The 22,230-nt window shown below is 41.2% G+C and overlaps 1 protein-coding gene across 7 annotated transcripts; it reads right to left on the bottom strand.

Annotated features, from left to right (window-relative positions):
• Positions 1 to 1,437: 1,437 nt before the first annotated feature.
• On the bottom strand, positions 1,438 to 21,932 carry LOC122536985 (solute carrier family 22 member 21-like). 7 transcript variants are annotated; one of them, XM_043669839.1, is made up of 11 exons: positions 20,989 to 21,932; positions 12,100 to 12,179; positions 10,399 to 10,546; positions 9,241 to 9,454; positions 9,048 to 9,154; positions 7,450 to 7,604; positions 6,262 to 6,451; positions 5,661 to 5,793; positions 5,151 to 5,460; positions 4,797 to 4,981; positions 1,438 to 4,096 (listed from the first exon to the last, which is right to left on the bottom strand). In XM_043669839.1, exons 1-11 carry the CDS (start codon positions 21,012 to 21,014, stop codon positions 3,920 to 3,922), a joined length of 1,725 nt encoding a protein of 574 aa, XP_043525774.1. In that variant the 5' UTR covers positions 21,015 to 21,932; the 3' UTR covers positions 1,438 to 3,919. The 7 variants fall into 7 exon arrangements, with proteins under 7 accessions (XP_043525774.1, XP_043525778.1, XP_043525777.1 ...); XM_043669843.1 differs by lacking the exon at positions 20,989 to 21,932 and adding an exon at positions 15,463 to 15,703; XM_043669842.1 differs by lacking the exon at positions 20,989 to 21,932 and adding an exon at positions 12,597 to 12,779.
• Positions 21,933 to 22,230: the final 298 nt, after the last annotated feature.

Raw genomic sequence — 22,230 nt, 5'->3', positions numbered from 1 at the left:
CCCCCCGGTTTTGTTCTCCCTCGGCGCTGTTTACAATGACGAGCAAACGCGTCTGATAATACGTCAGGGTGTATATCGCGGATTGTTTTCACGCTCGATTCGAATCCGCGTTAAAAAATCAAATGATGGAAATCCCGCGACGCGTATTACGCGCAGAGTCGGCCCGATGATAATTATTCGCCCGGTTTAATTATTCCTTTGTCCCCTTTGCTTCTTTGCGTACAACTAATGCAAATTATACAGGAATGTATAATACGTGCAGTGAAAGTCAAAAGTAAATATATAGGTGCCTTGATCAACCGTTTCGTCGAGAAAGAATTCCAAATATCCGAATTCGTTCGTATTATCATCGCTATTCTTTGACTCCAAAAACATATTATTCGAAACCATTATCTTTGTCATATTTGATGGTACATATAGTGGAAAGCATAATTGTAGCTGTGACATGAAATGAAAAATTTTAACTGATGTAACTTCGTAGAAAATGATCGTGCAACGATCACCTGGTCTCATTCAAAGCGTGAAGTTTGAAGACTTCGGCAATCGTGAGTTTATTTCTTTTAATGCTGATTTTACATCATGTAGCAGACAGATAAGTGAGGATAATTTTTTCTCGAAAATTGTAAAAATTCAAACGCATCTGGAAACATTAAAAACATTTTTTTCAGGACTAAATCCTCTATGGCCTTGAAGACTGAAATTTTATCTTCACAACAATCTATCTTAAATTATTAATTTATCTCAAAACTGGTTGTTTGATTTTTTTTCACCGTTTTATTAAATTTTGAATGAACATTTGGGTTAAATTTTATCGTTTAATATCTTCAATGTTCAATAAAATGATGAAAAAAAGATCGTACAAGTTTTAAGTCGCTATATAAAGAAGAAACTTTTTACAATTTTTGACAAAAAACGAAGAAACTCACGATTGTCGAAATAGAAACTTCGCACTGTAAAATAAGACCAGGTGACATCTTTATATGATCCTTTCTTACGAAATTATATTATTAATTTTAAATTATCGACAATTCTTCGTCATCACTGGTACAATTACACACTTCACTGTACGTGTCTCGTTCCGTATTTATTTATTTATTTTTTTCTTCTTTCTACAGACGTTCGAGATGCCATATTACCATCTCACTCTTATACTCCATAAATATTATACGAACCTCACTTTTGTTACACGCGTATCCACTTTTGACTCTTGCTGCGTTACACGTTATCCCTCTCGTTGAAATCGGGACGGAATGAAGGCGTGCATAACATGTATCAGTAATAATACAGCGTTATTGAGATTTTCATAATGTCAAGGTTCAACGGTGGCCAACAACGGCGCCACGACGAACGATACGTAAAAGGAGAGGACGTCCCGTCCAGGCGCGGTTCCATGAATAAGAAAAAAGAAAACGGAGGACGAATGCGAGACGGCGAAGATTTGTGGGCTGGACAACGATATTTATTACGAGGCCGAGTCATCTGTAAACATAAAATAAGCAGCCGGATCGCGTGCAGCATACACCGTGCAGCCCTATTGCAGCCAGAGCCAGTTGGGCTAGCCTGGCCTCGCTCTCGCTTCAATTTCCTTTGAGCCGGCGTTCAAGCCCAGCGCGCGGCGCCGAGGATTTGTCAGAATGAAATATCTAAATCCGCGTGTATATGTATTAAAATATACGGCGAGGAACGAAGATGCCAGGCAGCGTTACGCGGCATTGGCCCTTTGACACTGTGGCGCCGGATTTCGCGTCGCGTTTAACTCCTTTATGTGCCTCGCACAAAAGCCAACTTCGCCCTTTCATTTTTTTCAAATGAGGGCAGATAATGACGGCGGTACTTTCATTTCGGGAGCTCTGGCCTCCAGGCAGTGGCGAGTAAATGCTCTTAACTCGTGCATCACGCGGAGGTTCGTGCATCTTTGCATAATTTGAAGTGCCTTCTTTCCCTCGTTGCTACGTTTTATTTTGCTTTCGCAAGGGGAAAGATCCATCTTCGATTTCTTGACTTTTCTTTTTCTTTTTTTGCCCAATTATTGAGTAATTCTCGTAGAATATTGCATTTCGCTCGTGCAACAGCAATTCATTTTTCATTAAAATGAAAATCCCCCGAGCAATGAAATTACGAAAGTGCGACTGTAATTGGAAAAACCAGGTATCGAAAACGTTCGTTTAAATTTGAGCAAAGCACCAGCCAGACGCTGCACTGCGTTACGTACAAGTATTTAGATGGAAGTTTCTTGCCAATGTCGAGAACTCTCGGGAACGTGGGAGGTAAAATTGACAACAGCCAAAGGTTTTCGTAAATGCTGTATGTATTGTATATTATTACATTAATGTCTAATATACATACGATATCTTATTACGTGTATGCATGTTCGTGGCTCGATCTTAACAAATACGATTTCTGCAGAAGGCGTCGGTGAATTCTGTTACTCGCGGCACGATGGAAATATCTTCGAGCGACATCAACGATTCTGCGTTACGTGTATATGTACAGGGTTTACGAGTTATCGTTGATGAAAACACGTTGCAGAGGAACTACGTGGCGTTCGAAGATATTTACATTAATGTTTCAGGCAATACGCCGCGTAACGCTCCAGTGTATCGCGTTAATATTTCAGTTAATACTCCGAGAAAATTGATAATACCGCCGCGAAAGGGTCAGTATCGTAAGAACAATTGCGTGTAACGTGACAAAATATTTCCATCGTGCATTACGAGCACCGGTTTGTAATACAATTGTTCTTCGTAACTCTCTAAAACAACACTGTGGCCTATCCACCGTGTGTTTCCACGTAATTTCCACGAACGATTGTACCGCTGCACTTTGTGCGACGGTTACATAAGTATTCCACCGGTGGAATATTACTCTCTCTCTCTCTCTCTCTTTCTCTCGTTTCGAATAATAATATTTTCGTGTAAATATATATTTATACAGGAAATTAAATTACCGTTATTATCCCGTCCTTCTAGACGATACGCTATCATGGCACGGTGCTCTATACGCCGACGACGATGACCGATACTCGTATTTCCAGAATGCTTAAAACCGGAAACGCAAACAAGGACCCGACTAATATACGTTTATGAACATGATGCGGCAATACTGTGTAAATACCTGAGTATATCTGTGTCTTTTCTCCTAAATGAAGGAAGCAATGGTGAGACAACGAGTGGGAGGCGTTTAGCATAAACTTTCGTACATAGTCGTCTAGATAACAGATAGCACAAACGATGGCCTTAACTGGCAGCAATGAGGTATAATTAACCGCGTTAGAAACTCATTGAACGAACAGTGCAGGGATGGAACCTCTGATCCCGCCCGGTGCAAGCGAAAAAGGAATAAACGAGCCAGCGAATTATCGACTAAACTTGATATAGTTGCCAATCCTCCCCCGAGAGTGGCACTCTCCTTCCTTCCTCCCCCCCCCCCCCCCCCTCCCCGACTATCTCGTCTACAATCAACTCGTTGTCGACTCGTTTCGCGAGTTTAGTTCAATTTTATGGGAAATTGATCACTCGGGCCGAGCCCTACGATCGATCACCGCGCATTCAAAAACGAGCGTTCTACGTAACAGCGGCGCTGTTCAGGAGCTTCCTTTGTTTCCCAGCCAGTCTCTTCGCTCGCGAAACTTTCGAGACGCGAATCGCACAGTCGCACCTCGATAGTCTTCGCACCGCAGGGGTAGAGAAACTTTTGAAAGCCACGCGCTGCATGTTTTTCGGTTTCTTCGACTCTTTCCTTTTTTTTTTCTTTTTTTTTCTTTTTTTTTCCCTCCTTTTTTTCACTTTTGTTCCAATTCTCTCAGACGATTCGTCTCTCCCCTTTTTTCCCTTTTCCTACCTACTCTACTCTCCACCGTTTTGCGTTTGGCTCTCTTCGCGCCGAATTTATAACGCGCCGCGGGTGCATCCGGCCGCCTTTAAGACGGCGAATCCTGCAATTCCTGTTTCTGCTGCGCTTTGCCGATATTCTCCGCCTCCCACACCGTGTCCGGAAGTTTCGTTCCCAACGTTTCCGGGAAGAAGAGAGACAGCAACCCCGCGGCCAGCGCCATACATCCGAACAGAATCAACGGCAGTTCCGGCATGATTTGTGCCTGCGTGACAGAAAGACACGTGAAAACGCGAGAGAAACGACACGGTGCGTATGTTCCTCGTGTCACGAAGATGATTCATGGATTGTCTTTGGAGCGCAAGGATAACAAAATCATATACAAATGTATTATACAAATCGAAAGCTCTCGATTGGTGAAAAGATGATTCGCAAGACAAGTGGCAAGAACAAATTTTAAATTATAGGTTGCGAGAACTCTACTTTTTCTACTTAAGACGAAATGATTTATTAGCCAACCGATGATATTAATTTCATTGTATTAATTCACAAAAGCTCGAAACAAAAGAAATATCTGCAATAATTGCAAGAATTGCACGTCTGCCAAATGACGAGCATTTCTTAACACTAGAATAACAAAATGGTCAAAATGACCATTTGAATATTTTTGTCAAACATTTTATAGATAAATCAATTATAGATAAAACAGTATATTTCTGGAGACTTGAATGATCCTTCATAAAATACATAAACAAAAGTTTGTGTATCCTATTGTACTATAAAGATTTTCTGCTTCGTTTAGTTTCAACGCGTCTCTGATCATGACAATTTTATGCTTTGATCGTCGGTAATTCCAGTGTTAACAGACCGATGATTCAGAATCTTTATTCCCGCGTGTACTGTCCATGATAAAGAGCAAGCAAGGCTCGTATCGATGCACATTCTCGCGGTGTGGTCGGACTCACCAAAAGAGGTGTTTGCGGTGACAATATTGACCCCATGCGGCCAGTCATGCTGCAAATTCCAAGGAGGGAGTGTCTCAGGTTCGTGGGGAACAGCTCCGTCGTGTAAATGTAAATGGTCGAGAAGGACATCGTGATGCACCATTTCCCGCCCAAGTACAGGACCAACGGTAGGAAGCTCATCGAACCTGCAATAGGCAGGTTGGCCCGTCGACACTTAACATCTCCCTTTATAAATTAATCGAGATCCGTCCCCGAGACGTTCTCGAAGCGAATGGCACGAAAGAGAGGAAGAAGAACGGAAGACAAAGCTGCCGTAAATTGCAGAGGGAATTCTAGAGAGAAAATCCAGGTTACCTGTCGGTACGAATTGTATAGCCAGACAGAACGCCCCGCTCAGTAAGAAAGACGAGGAGAGGGTAGCTTTACGGCCAACGTAATCGGTGAGAAACCAGGTCAGGAAGTAAGCCGGGATTTCCACGATGGCGACTAATATGAAATTAACGTATTTGTCACCGGCGAAGGCCACCGAGTTCAACGAGAGCCCGTAGTAAACGAAAGTGTTGGTCAGCCAGCAGAACGAGCAGGTCAGCAGCCGTGTGATCATCACCGAGCTGTTCAAAATTTGCATCGCCGGTGACTTCTTTTCGGTCGCCAGCTGCTCCGTCTGAAAGACGAAACGCCATTGTACGCGTATTTAATTACAAGTCCCGAGTCTCTTCTTTTGCTCGAGTTTTGCGATAGATTGCGGATTTTTCTGCAGATTTTTTTATACAATTCGTGTTCGTGAGTGTAATTGGAAAAAACGGAATCGAGATGAAAAAAGAAAAGAAAGCAGATGCAGGATATTACGTAAAATTATCTTACCTTCTCCGTTTTCACCATGTTTATATCTTTGAACGCGCCGAGCGCCTCCTCGGAGATTTGCAGCCCGTTAATACGCGCCATTTTCCGATAAATACTCTCCACCTTTTCGTGTTTCCCATTCGCCAATAGCCACCTTGAAAATGGCATGTGTGTGTGTGTTTTTTTCTGTTCTCTATTTCTTTCTTTTTTTTTTTTTTTTTTTTACAGTAATTTTCGAAGGTAGAAACGATCGAGTGTATCTTTGCATAAGACACGCTTTATCGATAACCTACGGCGTAGATAAAAAAAAAAAAAAAAAAAGGAACAGTGAGAAGAGTGATCTGCTGGAAAGCGGATTTTGTTCTTTTTTTGAATGACCTAAGATTAAAAGCGGCCTACGACGACGACGATACCTCGTTCGGTATCGGGATCCGCGTTAATTAATTAGAGGGTCGCCGATCAAGGACACGGTGACGCGGAAGGTCCACCAGTTAATTAGCCGGATGTCGTGGAACGCAACAACGACGACGACATCTCCGGTCGTTTAAGGCGGCTCGTCTCTCGAGATCGTTAACGAGGCCCCACAGACAATGCGAATTAAACAGTCGCTAAAGGAAATTACCTGACTGATTCCGGGATCAGAACTGGCAACAGTATGGCCAGCAATGCCGGCCCGTACACCATACGAAGTATCACACGCCATGATCTAAGCCACATGGCGATCAATCCAAGCAACATCTCACCCACAGCGAACAGACAGCAGATAATCGTACTGGCCAGTACTCTACCTTTTACTCCTGCCATTTCCATCCCTGAAAACAATCACACGCTGGTTATACGGTAGACTTTCAGTTACTCAGCTACCACCGCTCTAGGCTATCGTTACAGTGGATACGTTTCCTCGTGAACTGCGTAGCTCTGATGAATATTCGTTGGAACAATACAGATATACAGTACCAGCCAAAAGTTTGAATACACTTTTGCTGCATATATATATATAGTGTTTAATTGAATTTTTTCTATATTTTTTGGTTGCCAGACACGTTCATTTTTTTATGTATTTTTTTCTGTATTTTTTATACAGAATGTACTGAAGTATTGAAGTCAAGAAAGTTGTTATTGATATTAAAAGACGTCAGAGTAGCTACATAGTAGAAATACTTCATTCATGAATGAACGACACGAACAAAAATAGCTACATTGTTCAAACGTTTCATTCGTCATAATGACAGTCGGTCAGACGACGCACTTAATTTCTTGCCGCTTTAATCAGTTCATGTTCCCGTTGGAACGAAACCAATTAAGCCGTGATTGTTACTTTGCTCGACAAACTCGTGTTAAAAAAACGTCGCCGATCTTTTTACGCGAGAAAATGTTTAACGATCGCCGAACGATAATTGATGCACGTTGTTCAATTAACTGGCCAGAATTCTATCGTATTCATCGATTACGATCCGAGTCATTTATCTGATAAAGCCGCGCGATAGATGGCCAAATGGCTTTTTCGAAAAATTATTGGCGCTATCACACGTGTGCATTGTATAATAGACGCCGAATGTGTGTGTGTGTATATATATATATATATATATATATATATATATATATATGTACGGGTAAATGAAATATCGATGAAATTACGACGGTGGGCAATGGCAAACCGGAGGGCCCCGCGATGGTTACCTTCGGTTACGTTTTTCGATATCGAAGGGTTCCTGCATCGAGTTGCCGGGCGGCATGTGAAACATGGCCGTTATTTATATCAGCATTATTCACGTCGAACATCTTCCCTTACTTTGCCTTATTAACTCACCTAAAATAAATCCAGCGCTGTAGATACCGGCCGCGACAGTCGCGTCGATAAATTCGAACGCGAGAAACATCCAATAATTCACGGAGAAGGAATGTATCAGGCCGCTGATTCCACTCAGGAATGTGGTGAGCGTCAGTATCGTGCGTCTTCCGTATCTGAAAGTAACGAAACAAAGTTTTTACGGCCGCCAAGAATTTCGCGACGAAATTTCTGCAAGCAGTTATCTGTAACTGTTCTGAAGACTGTCGACGAACGATGCGTTCGACGTAACACCGCAAGATGTTTGATAAGAACAAGAGAAACGAAAAGGGTTTCTATCAAAAACTATCCATCACTGTTGATTCTGATCTTTCTCGGGGAGAATACAAGAACATCTATTTCAGGATCTTTATAGATTTCTACTTCTCTAAAGAACTATCGTATAATTAATCATAAAGTCATGCCAAAGTTGGTGCAGCATCCTCTTTGCAAAATAAGAATAACAAAGGAAAAAACACTTGACGTATCAATGTTTTTCTTCTTCGCCGCTGTTATCGGACTAAATTATGCCAGTACGTAAATCATTGTTTAAACGATTGTGATAATAGTAGCAACAGTGGCTTGAACAGCTTGCGCAAGTATTATTCTGATAAAAAGTGGCTTTGTATATTTTTTGAATGATACGCAAGCGTATTTCCATCCAATCATTTTACGGATATAGAATATTATCAAGAATATTGAAAAACATTTGACAGGAGTGATTTTGGTTACCAACTCCTTGAAAAACGTTGTCGGAGTTCGAATCACTGTCATAGATCCTCGAAGTTCGTGCAAAGTACAGTTTCATTTAAGTACAATCTCCCCTCTGAACAATCTCAAGTGTTCCCCGACTTCGAATTAGAATTTACGAACCAGCAACTCGCGAAAGTCGTCTTTCTGAATACCAGAGTTTCGGCTCCCCAGGGATGACCGTAGCACGTGTGATAAAACATTCTAAAAAGCTCGAATATCTACTGCAAGTTTGAACTGCAAGAAACGAACTTGAGAGAAACTTCATAGATCTACTGATTCGTCGCGATTCGATGTTAATCGCCTTAATTATTTCATGTTTCGCGAGGTGATTTCGACGAGGTGAACTAACGACCTGTCGACTTCCATCGAATCTCGACTAAAGTGTTACATCCACCCTAAAAAAAAAACCTCTATTCCATCCTCTTCTTCGAGCGAACGTCGTTGGATATCCGGTTCGAGTCGGAGACTCCATTTCCTGAATTTAATTCGAACCGATCGAGACTAATTATTAAGAAGACGGTGGAAATTTCAAAGCGCCGATATTCGCGTGAAAATTTGTTCAAAAATATTCGAAACATTTAAAATACAACGCCTGTTACATATGTAACGTCGAATTTTCTAATTTTCGAAATTAGAACATTTGTAAAAATACAAATTTGGCCAAACGTCCACAGTCTTATCAATTAACTCTCTTGCACTTTTTTCAATCGTTCTTCTTTTAACTGGCAAAAAGGAAATGTACGAAAGATTCTTTCTAGCTCCAAAGATTTGGAACTATAAAAAATTCCAGATTCACAGCAGCAAATTCCAATGATTATTCATCTTACTTGTCCGATATGTATCCGGCGAAGATCAGCCCAACGAATTGGCCGACGTTGTTTATCGTGCCAACAAGGGCGAGTTTCCATCGATTAGCGTCGCATGTGAGGTCCCACTGTATCGAGAAAACGATAGAACAAACGTGAGTCATCTAACGCTGATTTAGCTTCGATCGGTCGGAGGAGCTCTTGTCGGTTTTACCTCGCTGAGCACCGTGTTCTCCGATGGCTCGTAGATCCACGATTCGCATTTCTGGGTAGCGTTACTAAAAGTCTGATTCGTGCACAGCCCCGTGTGATTCCGGACGACGTAACGGGTGCACTTGGACATCTCCGACACGTGCGGCACGGAGTCTGTCATCCACGGCACGTCGAACTTTGTGTTCAATGGATTCTCACATTCTGGCACCGCACACCTGTTTTTTTTTTTTTTTTTTTCGAATAATTAATCACTTGTTAAAGTAGAAATTTTAAGAAATTAGAGCTTGGCGAATCTCCTTCGTTTTTAATAATTCTAATGTCTTCTTTTAATAATTTCCTATTCTCTAACAGAAACATCGCAAAATCCCCTTCCGATTCTTTAGGTACTATCTTTCATTCACATTCGTTGTAGCGAAGAGTTTAAAATGAAATGAAATATCAACGAAAGTCAATATTGACCTTTTGAAAAGTTAGCCGTAGCGTATTCAGTAACGAATGATCTAGTGTAAGTTCTAGTATATGAACGCGACGCGTGTTAACGTTCGTTGATCTATCTCGACGATTCGTGCCAACGATATTACATTGAAAGAGACACTGAGAATAATATACGGAATGAATTTGATGTTGATCAAGGAAGTTGGATTCGCTAACAGCGCGGGTTGAGTTACCTTAATAAAATACACTTAATCGGGCGAAAGTTATCCGTGGCGCTCGACGTGTACGCGTCTAACGCTCGTCTGCCGCGAAGGGGTTAACAAGCTGGCTAATAAAGTAATCGATTATCCGTCGCGTCGATTACATAATTCGATGTTCGATCACTTCGGCGTAGTCGCGGAGCATTAAGTGCTCATCGTTGAGTGCACTTGACCGACGCGACATTATTCGTCCGAGCACAAGCTCATAAACGGCACTGATTCACTCTCTCTCTCTTTCTCTCTCTCTCTCTCTCTCTATATGCAAATTAACAGCGAATCAGTATGCGAGCAAACAAAGCAGCCGTGGATACGCGCGATAAATTACACACGAAAAGAGAGAGAGAGAGAGAGAGAGAGAGAGAGAGAGAGAGAAGAAGAAGAAAAAGATCTGAAAGAACGCGAAAGGAAAAAGAAGAAAAAGAGAAAAAAAATAAAACTGGCGGTTGCATCAGTGGTATACGTACCTGTATTTAACTTCGCCGGCTGTGAACACGTAGGCAAGCGTAAATCCTGCTGACAAGAACAGAGGTAGACTGATTATCGCGAACATAATCATTTGATAGTATCCGAAACGATCCACTTCCTGCTTCCTGTCCGATCCTCTCTTCTCCCCTGCGAAGAACATGGTTTTCTAAATGATCAACGATATCGCTCGATTCAGCCGGGTCTGGAAATTCTATCGTTTAAAGAAGGAAGGAGAGACTGCGATCGATCGCGAGATTTCTTCCAGCTGATTCTTCGGAGAAAATCGTCTACTGTTGTTTCTTTTCTTTCAGGAAGGTTAGAAGGAGGAAAGTAAAGAAAATCATTTTTCGTTTCACGATCATTGGCCAAGTACCGTCGCGCCATTGATTTCCTTGTCATCGTTAAAACCGATTCTCCCTGTCTCTCTTTCTCTCTCTCTCTCTCTCTCTCTCTCTCTCTCTCTCTCTTTTTCTCCTTCTCCTGCCTCCTTGTCGCACAAACGAACATTGTTGTATTTCATTTGACGCAAACTTCGAGCCGGAACGTCACTCTAATTGATTTAGCCGGCGTTGTTAATGAATCGCGTCACTAAACAACACGAAGGCAGTTCGTGATTTCCTTTCGCGAAAGAAGAAGAGAGGTAACGGGGATTCTGCTTGAGGAGCAGATAACATTGAAGAGCAAGCACGGTCTTCGAGCACGTTCTTTGCATGCTTCGTTGCAGTTCCAGCAATAAGCAACGCGCAACAGTAAACGATTAACTCGAATTACGACCGATCAAGACAAATGTATGTCATCGGGCAAGTCGTGTCGGTAGTTCGCTGGGTACGCGTGGTTAATTAACACCACTGATAGTCAAAAGTGAATCTTTTTAAACGAATGCTGCGCTCTTAAGAGGTACGTTCGTGAGGTCGATTCGATCAAGGTTAATCTAAGAGGAAATGAAAACGATAGGAATGAAATCACTCGATTCCGAACGCTACCAGATTTAAATCTTTTGTTTGAAGAACAAGAGGAAAATGGTACAGGCACACCACTCTGAAGATATTAAACGATATTATGTGGAAAAGGATTATTATTATATACAAGAGTAAAATATTAAAAATAAAATATTAAATTCTATAATATCTGCAAATGTTTTGTATATAATCTGCAGGATTATTATTATTATTATATACAAGAGTAAAATATTAAAAATAAAATACTAAATTCTATAATATCTGCAAATGTTTTTAGGGTTTCTGTTTACGTAGGAGATTCCTTCATAAATTTCAAAGATTTTACGAGTATGTAAAATAATCTGTTTCAATGTTTGTCAGCGTTTTTTCTATCGTCTACGTCTTAACGCCTCACGTGCGATTAACATATATATGTTGCATACCAAATATTTGTTTTCTATAGGAATGCTATTTGTACATCACCTGCGAAGATGACACCAAATACCTATTGTATCTTTATCGCTTGTACCATCTTCCTTCTAAGTTCTTCAATATTACACGATAAACTTCCATATATGCTAAAATTTTGAATATATGATAAAATTTTGCTTCTTGCAAAATGTGAAGCATATCATCCTCGAAAAGTTTCCAATTTTTTCACGTACCTGGAAATCGGCACCGCGTCGAGAATGCGTACTGATTCCAACCAAAAGATTAAAGTAAACGTTAAAGCGAACACAGTTTGGAAAGGCAAGGAATTACCTGTGCCATCTTTGATCGTCGGCGAGTCGTCGTTCTGCGAGCAGAAGAGCTTCATGCTGTCCTCCTCGTCGCCTCTCAGGCTGCAAACACACAGAGATTCGAGAATTATGCCTGATCCGCGGGCGTTGTCTCTTCATTGACCCTGACGTCGAAGATCAATACGCCGTTCGATCAGTCGGCTGGCCGTAGAAATACGCGGGAACGATACGCAATTGAACGCGGAGACATTACATAAAAGCAAGAGGAGATCGGGCTGCCGGAGCTTTTACCGCGAGATCGGAAAGGGGAGAGAATGTGAAAAGGGAGAGAGGAGGAGAAGATGAAGGAACCAGTCACGAACGGGACTTTCACGCCTGTCATCCATCGAGTGTGTGTCCAGTGGTAACGCGGTGCCGAGACGAAATAACAGACACATGTTGCTGGATTATCGTCGCCCGTTGGCCAATCGGTTATCGCCAAATCGACGCAAAAAGCGAAATCGTCGATGTGAGACCAACCGTTGCCAGAAAAGTTAGCTGGAAACTGGATAGAGCCGTAATCGTCGGCGCAAGGTCCGGCCGATAAACTCCCGATAAAAAGGGAAACGAGCTGACCGCGTGTTCGCGCGAGCTCGATGCGCGATCGCGACCAACTGCTCGCGGCGGTTCTCGATTTTCTACTGGCGTGAAACGAAGCGGAGTGGACACTGGAAGAGGAAAAACCAGTGCAAACGGAGGCGTTCACATCGTCCATCGTCCATGCACACGCACGCTATAACACGGATAGAAAATGAACGCGTCATCGAATCGTGACTCTCGAACCCTGGCTGCTGACCGATTTTCTAAACGGAAGTGACGATCCCAATCTTCTCAAGGATTTCGACGTACAAACATCAATGTACAATGTACACGTTGCGAAATAGGTGAAGAACCGATCGATCGAACGGCACGATCTTCGCTGAACGATGACCTTTTTCCGTCAGAGGAACATCATTGACTTTCTAATGGGAAAGAGCGCACGTTTGAAAGTGTTGCACGTTTTTCCGATACAAGTGGATACATTTGTATGCGGTTCGCGGCCAACTGTCTCCTTGACGATCCTTCTGTAACCAACTGCACGACACCGATTTAATGTTTCAAGGAGGAAACGATCCGTCGCTGCCCTTCAATCTGCGCCGGAGGTTAAATATGGACGTTGAAGCTGGCTGACGTTGGTGGAAAATGAGCACGTTCCGCGTTGTCGTCGTAAATCATCGGGTTTATTGTTATTTATCGCCGACATACAACTCCCATGTAATTCCTCTTTGGGTTTTTCTTTTCTTTTTTTGTCCCGAACACGCGCGAAAGGATAAATAAATTGTGATTATTGGCACGTGGAATCGCGCGCGGAGGATCTCACAACCGAGAGAATCTCGCGACGGAAACTCGAGTCCGGATCCTTCGCAATTGTTAATCGCTGCAAGATCTCTCGTTTCCTAAATTATGTTACAGCCTTCTTCATTAAAATGTCCTTCTGAGGTTTTACCATTCTTTTTGCGCCGTCTCTCTCTCTCTCTCTCTCTCTCTCTCTCTCCTTTTTTCTTCTTTTTCATTTAATTTAAAATATTTAATCCATTAGCCCGCGACTGTTTATGTAAAGAATCTTGCTCGAATGGTGAAACACGGCACAAATCTTGAGAGAATAAGAAAATGCTAGCGCGTATATTAACCAAGGGAAATGGTTATGCTTCTTCGTGACGTTTCCTCTTCGTGTTTCCAGCTTTACGCCGTGTAGAAAATCGCGTCGCGATAATTCGTAATGATACGGAACGTTACGCGACGTTATTGCACGCGCGTGTGGCGAACTACCTAAAAACGCGAGACCAAGGAAAAAACGAAACGACACTTCGCTGAAACAACCGTAAAGATTGGATTCGCAGCTGAGGATCCAGATTGTTCGTCCTTCGCGCGTAATTTCGCGATGGTTACCGCTCGTCGTTTAACATATGTTTAACGATCTAAACGATCCGTCACAGAGAATCCTAATTCTTCAATAAAGACGCCAATGTACGCGTTTCGTATTGCGTTGCTGCTCGTATCTTTTCCACGTTTCCTCTAATTTTTCATTCATCGCCCTGCGCCCCGACTAGCTTCAACGAATAGTCTGATTAGCATCTTTGGAAATATCTTTCGCGCAAACAATCGCTCGAAAGTCGTAATGAAGCTCTTGAAACATAAATGTTTCCTTCAGTTATGCAAGAAATATTTTTTTTTTTTTGTTAATTATTGATGACACACACTACCGATACGCTGTTTTCAATTTTACGTAACATTTATTACCAATATAATTCAACATTTATTACTATAAAATTATTACCAATTTTCAAACCAAATAATTTTTATTATTTTATAAATTGAAATTAAATTAAAACTTTTATAATTTTAAAATTTTATAAATTTTTATTATCATAAGATTGTTACCAATTTTTAATCAAGCGTAAAGTATAGTTAAATTCTTCTTACTACTCAAATCCGCAACAAACTGCTGTGATTAAAGTTGGTAAAAACAACTGCCCGGGTAGCACACGATTCAGACAGAGACGCCAAAGTCGACTAAATTGAAGTTGAACTCGGCTGGTCAATTACAATATAGCGACTCGATCAGTCGAAACGAGGCGGAACCAAACAAACGTAACGAGAGTGTATCCTCTACCTTGAAACGCAGTTCAGTTATACGATCAATTGTAACCATCAGCTTAAACGCTCCCATCTGATCCCTATTCTTCTTAATTTGACGTGCAATTGGGCCTGCATCTTCGACGAACACGGCGCAACTTCGTGCTACCATACGCGAGCGAAAAGTATAATTGGAGCCATTCGACGCTGCTCCGAATCAAGAGCTATCTCGATCAAGAAACAAACCATCGCAGATCTAATTCCCGTGTACTCTTGTAATTACGATCGCGTGTATCTTTGATCATTGCGTTTGTTTCGACGATTCGCTTCCGGAATGAACGGTGAACGATGAGGGAAATACGGGTGGATTTAATGAGAACAAGTTCAAGACATGACTGATATTGTATCAGATTTGATAACTGAAGCATCCCTTAACTAGGAACTACGGAGCAGAGCACTTGATGTCTAATTACTTACACTAACGAATCAACGTCTGTTTAATGAACTTTTGTTGTATGAACTTCAATTACTACGTAAGCTATTAATCGTTGAGGATAATTTCATATAAGTGCGGCTTTATGCTATTATTTATTTAATACAGGGAAAATGAAATGACGTAAAAGTGAAGTGGAACAACTGAAAATAGAGGGACAACTACATCCAAGAGAATTAGTGATCGAAACTCTCCCCTTTTTAACATTCAACGAGTTGAAACAAACTACACTCACACGATTCGTCGCTGGAAACGAAGAATCACGTGCGAAACAGGTGTCCAGCCACTTTTCGTTTCCTTTTGCGACTACGCCTACTCTATCTTCTCCGTGTCCACCGTGTTGCGTGTGACTCGTTAATTTCGCGACACGCGGTTGAAAATGGAAAAAAAGAGAAATCACGAATCGACACACGTGTTGGCGGAGAAACACTATCGTCGTCCACAGCCGTCTCGTTGCTGCAGCAACTGTCTTTGAAGGTAAACGTATGACCACAAGTCAGCTCTGTCCCCGATGACCACCCGTGAGGACAGTGGGAGAAGTGAAACAGACGGAGAGGGGAATGATCGGTCCTTCTTAAGTTCTGGCCTTCCCGATCGGCCATACCACTCGCTCTCCCATCGCGCAGGTCGTCCACCGTGCAGATTTCATGTAAATTACATACCCGTCGTAAAGTAATCTGACGAAAGGGTCTGTTCGTTTAAAATAAAAGATATAAAGGTGTTTGAAAAGTAACGAAAGTTTATTTCCACTTGAAGATCGTCGGGATAGAAATAGATTTGCTCCGACGAACAAACACGGAATAGTTAAAATTCGTCGAGTCAAGTCCTGACGTTCAAATAGGAGGAAACGGACGATCAAACAGGATGTAGGATCGTGCAACACGATCGATTTGGTATAGAATTGTTTGGTAAAAAAAGGATGGAAAATCCATCAGTTGCAATCTGCATGCCTCGCAATTAAGGTGCGGCGAACGTAGCGTTTCAACGTAGAAATTGTATTGCCATCGGAACGATTACGTAAAATATCGGGATATGTACTTCACGCTTTAGTAGGTATCGGTTAATTACTGAAATTCTACGGTTCGAACCGTGGCTCTTTTCAAGTATCCAATGACTGATCGTATCTGGCAATTACACAATCCTTGACGAGGGACATTATGTCGCTCCTTGACGTTGACGATCATATTGAAAAAATAAGTTCCGAATCGTTTCAACTTAATTGAAAAACTACGGAGAAGCTACTTCCTACTCTCGCTTCATTTGCAAAAATAGTTGCTTTCTTAAATATTCAAATTTTAACCAAAGGAACGAGTTCGTTCGTAACTCAGTTCATATGTCCTTGATTATCACAATAATTTCACGAAAATCGCACATTCTGATTCTTTGTACGTCTACTTAAATAAAAGAAGTTTCAATGTATCAAAGAATATCGTAAAACTAAAATAAAAGAAAAAAAACGGAGTTAATTATCATCCTGCTAATAAAATGCATTATCGAAAATGTCTGAAATTGCAAAAGAATTCCTCAGCGCTCTTATCCTTCTTAGAAAATATTTTAACATGGAAATAAAATAAACAAGGAAACGGGCGTGATTATTTCATCTCTCGAAATTTATTAACAGAATTGAGCCAAAAAAAGATCTGAAAAACACAAGTAACGTCAATTATCGACCCACCAACGAGATATACGTACATACATACATACAATGGCTCCAAAATAATCTGCACGCTCGATGAAAAAATTGTTGTTATTTTAAACTGCTATAACTTTGTAAAAAAAAAAATTTCAGAGAACTGAATTCGCTATCTTCGCGACATTGAACTCGTTTCCTCCAAAAATTATATTTCTACTCACGTCATCTCGAAAATTTTGCAAATTTACGGGCGATGAAGAATATTTTTCATAACTAAATGTATCATAATCTTGAAGATTGGATTCTCTCTCGTTTACATTACTCTCCCTTTAATGTTCGCTGTACGATTTCTTTTTTCCTCAGAAAATTATAAGACTTCAAAGCGTCGATAACTTTTTGATCGAGGATACTTTCCGGAGTCGTTGCACAGAAACTGAAGTGATCGTAATTGCCGAAAATGGCGTTAAACGCTCTAAACGATGGAATTGCCGTTTCATCGATGAAAGCGTCACTCTCTCGTGGCGAAAATGCTTCTCGGAAACGCGCTCCGAGAATATCGAGCCTCCAGGGTAGAGAAATCCTCGGGTTAAACGTCCCGTGCGCGCTGATTAATTTGTTTACCGTGGCGACGCCGCGTTGAAAAGTGGCGGGTTTTGCTCGGGTTGGATGAAGCTCGATCCACGTGGGCAGAAAAACCCGAGCGCGCGATTTTCCCGTGGTTGGCACGCCGACAGATAACGCGACAGATAAGAGGCAACGCGGGCGAGCACGCGCTCGTGTGCGCGTATTTCTGTCTTATTCAGTTCATCGGGAACAACCGGAGAAAAATCAAATAAAACTGGTTTACGCCGGCTTAGACCGGATGCGACGGCTTAGTTGCAACTAACGTGCGACGGTTTATTGTTACATCGACCGTGTATATGCAGCACAGGCCTATGGAAAAATCGGTTTTCCCCGCGCCGTTCGATCGTCCAGCAAAATTGAAAGCCGATATCGGCGCTCCGTTTTCGTTGATCTCTCGCGATCTGCCTGGCACGATTCCATGGCATTTTATCCACCATGTTCCGATCGGATCAAACACGAAAGACAGAAATGATAATGGATCGAACGTAGAATCGGCTTTTGTAAGTGTTGAAATTTTCCCTGCGAGATTGTCGGCCATTTAATTTCCGTAAAATCAAAACTCAATCGCGTATTTTGAGATTCCTTTGGTCAAGAAGTTTTCAAAAGCTGGTGGTGATTGCCTGAACTTCCAGAGAAACAGAGCTCGTGAGAATAACAAGAGAATTAAGTTTGTTTGATGCGACGTTTTCAATTCGAGAATCGAAAAAAACAGATAATAACTGATAATAATTTTGACTTTCTGAGAAATGGCTTGTATGACGTGACGAACCTGAGAATCATAAAACAGCTGCAAAATAATGAACGCAGTTATGAAGACCAAATGTTGCAGAAAAAATGCACAGTAAATTTCAGAGGAATTTAGCAAGTGTTTCTCATGCTCACGCCTCTCTCGATATGCAATGCCACTGTGTTTCAATTGGATAGCTGTAATCTATCGTCCCGATTGCATCGTCGATATCGACACACTAGTGCATTCGAAACTGATCCATGAATCTCGTAACTGAAGGAGGAATCGAATACGAAAAATGGCAGAAACTATTAAATGTCTTATAATGCGAATGCAAAATTACGAATAATAACTTCCTTACTCGCGACGACGTGAATTATTCCTAACGATTTCTAATAACATTCAAAGAACGAATCAGAGATAAATTTGTAAGAATGTCTGGAATCTTTTCTTTTTCTTTTTTTCTTTTCTTCAATACTGATTAAAAAGAATTCTAACAAACTCAAAGCTATGTCTTAAACTACATAAATGTCTTAAAAATATATAAAATAGGAAAGTGATAGCTACTAATTACCCGAACATAATTTATCGAAACGAGTTTGTCTCATTAAAGATTCATCAGAACATCGATAAAATGTTATTTTCATAATCGAAGCAGTATCTAGAAATTTGCTTCATTGATCATTCGCCCGATAGTTAGCCTCAATGAAATATTTTCAATCGGCAACGATGATAAAAAAACGAGGTAACGAGAGTTTATAACAGAAAGGAAAGCATAAGAAGTGAACCGTTATTGTCCGCTGTATAAATGTTTGCCAACTACTCCAGTTTGTTTTCCAAATTAAATAACATTCAATGGCCTAGTTGAAAAAGAATGAAGGAATGTAATTGACGGGGATGGAAAAAAAAATAAAATAGATAATAATGAATATTTATCGCGGCCATTGAAGAAAAACTGCGTTCACGTCGTACGATCGACAAATAGTTTGCACGATGATAAAACGCATTTGTTTAAGATTTTACGTGATCTCGTAGATCCAGTAATCTTCTTTGATGATCGTCGATCACCAAGGAAATAAGAGATGGCAAATAAGTCTATCTTGGTTTTTAAAATTTCTGTAGAAGATAATTTCTGCTCTCTTCCTAATCAGTTTTGCAAAATCTTCTTAAAATTGACCCTAATGTAGAAGAATCACGGTTCACGTTTCCAAAGATTGGCATTAAATTAATTATAGACTTAGATTAATTATAGAAATCTTCAATGAAAACAACTCGTTAAGAATTTTTTTTTCCTCGATCGTGCAATAGATTAACTCGGACTGCATTCATCATTGAGTATCTGCAATTGATACAAATATCTTATCTATCTGCACAATAAGACAAATATTCAAAGAAAAACAGAGTCGCGTGACTGTTTACCTTCGAAAGATCAAAGAGCTTTACAAACGCTTCACGAGAGAAAAAGTTATTTGCTCATTATTGCCTCTGCTAAATCCTCCAATTTCTACGTTATGTCATCTTGTTCGATAACGAAAATATGTGAAATAAGAAATCTCGAACAAGTTGAGAAACGAAGACCATGGATCGGACGCGTGAATTGGCATGATTACGAGAATCTAAACGTTCCCGTAAATAGGAGTTAAATTCCGCAAACATTTCGAAGGTCGGTTTCGACGTGACACTAATGATTCCCCGTGTGAATTAGTCAGCGAAGCATAATGGCAAGGTAAATGAGCCCAGGCCGTGCGTCGCGGCAGCCCCGGAGTAATTTCCATTCGATTTCAGCGCGTTTGACCGGATGGTTGACGAACCCTGCCCTCTACGCACAGCCTCCGTTGCGTTACCGCGTCGCAGCCATTCGCAGACATGATCAAACGATGAAAAAGAAAAAAAAAAAAAGAAATGAACGTAAGAAATTGACGCGTTTAGAAAAATACGAATTACGAAACAAAGTGCTCAAGTTCGCCGGATAATCTGGCGGACATATAACTAAAACTGGTGAAGAAAATAATTTAACAGATCAGTTGTTGGCACAAAGGCTTGTGCGATTTTTTTTTCCTTTTACAATTTTTCGTATTTTTTAGACATATCAGATCGCATTGGTAATTTCGCGAGAAATGTGATCGGTATAGTTTACGAGAGACTTGCGTATAAGAATTAACTTCTCGACACACTTTCCTCATTTTTTATCCTCGCGCCAATCATGCGCAACAAAGACGCGCTGTAATTATTAAACTACTTGAGCGTGATACGTATGAATGTACGTCAAGCCTAGCGAATAATTTCCGAACATCGTCGATCCGTGGTGCTCTTTTCTCGAAGAAAATTGTCAATCACGGGATTGTACGCGGCGCATCGTAAAAAGAGAAAATGAAAACGATCGGTTTGGCCATAATTCGTCCTCGTATGCGAGGTCTAATAATATGTACATTCTGATGAGTATAAATGCAAAGTATTATTTTTAGATGGCTCACGATTTAAAACGCTTGATTACTTCAATAAAGCGATAGAAAACGAAAAGAACTACGAAATCACAAACGTAAAACGAAGAAAGATCGAAGCGAAGAAAAATCGAGTATATTTAAATCGCGGAGCGTTGTTTCGCTCACAATCGTTCGTAAAAACAAGCGTCATGCAGCCGAGCGTTGGCCTCTCGTGCTCGTTACGCGTGAGGCAACACGCGCGGCCAACGAACGACCAAAAGAGAAGGGTAAAAAAGCTCGTGAGCAAATGTGAAACACGCGTCGAATCTACTTACATTCCGTGCGAATTTACTTACATTCTAGACCCCATCCTGGACCCCATGACGTTGCTACGTAGAAACTCGTCTAATATCGTGGCTCGAGCAACGAGATGAGTGGCTGCCGTTAAAGCGGAAAAATGTTTTCCCCTTTACCCGTCGAAACCGCTCGACTTAACGCCTCTCTCGGAGGGCACTCTCCTTTGTCCTATATTCTCAGAGCTCGCGAAGCTTCAGACACTCGAAAGTTTGTCGGTGCTTAGTCATACAGTGGCGATGGAAGTTTGTACCCAGAACTAAGTAGGAGGTGGACTGTGATGCACAGTGGTCGGCGAATGCGACGAAAAGTTGAGGGAGAGACGCGAGGCTTCGGTGGCCAGCAACATTTTTTTTTTTTCTTTTTTTCAACTTCGTCTCACTCTCTTATCTGGATTATTATAAAAGTTAGGTCAACAGCTTTCTGTTTATCTACGGATATGAGAGACGTTCTATAAGACTGATTGGACTTCCATGCCCGTATCTCTGCGTTCATGAGGATATCCGCTTGTTTTCGTTGCTCCTTCTACAAACGCCACCTCTTTCCACTGATAGAAAGTCGAAGAAAGCAAAAGCGGCACTTCTTTATTTGCTCCGGTACCATTACGGAGTACACCGGTCATGACTGTGTTACGTACTCCATAGTACGTTGCTTCGAAGAAACACCAAGAGATAACTAACGACACCGATTTAATAGGCCGTGTTCCAGATGATCGATACTCTGCCGATCGCGTTCCAATAAGCGCGAAGCATGATCACGCTTGAGCGATACCGATTGCTGACTAAGATCCCCGTCGCGATCCCCCGATAGATCGTCACGGAGAAAGCTTTTTAGAGAGATACGAGACTGTGCGTGTTTCGTTTTCAGACAGCCGATATGTAATTTCACTGTACGATATATAGACATTTGCGCGAAGACTGATATAACCGTGATACTTCCCTGGCTCGTAAGAAATATCGAACGTTATTAAGCGATTTCGATTTTAGGTAGTGGGAGGGAGGAAACGAATGGAATCGCGCCAATAGAACGATATCGCGCTGTCACAAAGTTTGACAGAGCTATCGATTTGGTTTTGTTTGAATTCATCACACGGCTGAAATATCTGTTTATCTGTAAATATTGAACAAAGATTACCTCAAGTAGAATACTTGAAATAAAAATTAACTTATCAAAATACGATCATAACTTGATAGCGATTTTCTAATCTGTCATGCATATGTATTTCAATTATCTACAGACATTAC

Source organism: Frieseomelitta varia, unplaced genomic scaffold, assembly GCF_011392965.1.
Source record: "Frieseomelitta varia isolate USP_RPSP 00005682 unplaced genomic scaffold, Fvar_1.2 scaffold_881, whole genome shotgun sequence".
NCBI lineage: Eukaryota > Metazoa > Arthropoda > Insecta > Hymenoptera > Apidae > Frieseomelitta > Frieseomelitta varia.
Note: the sequence above shows the minus strand (reverse complement) of the source record. Positions and strands in the feature narration are given on the sequence as shown.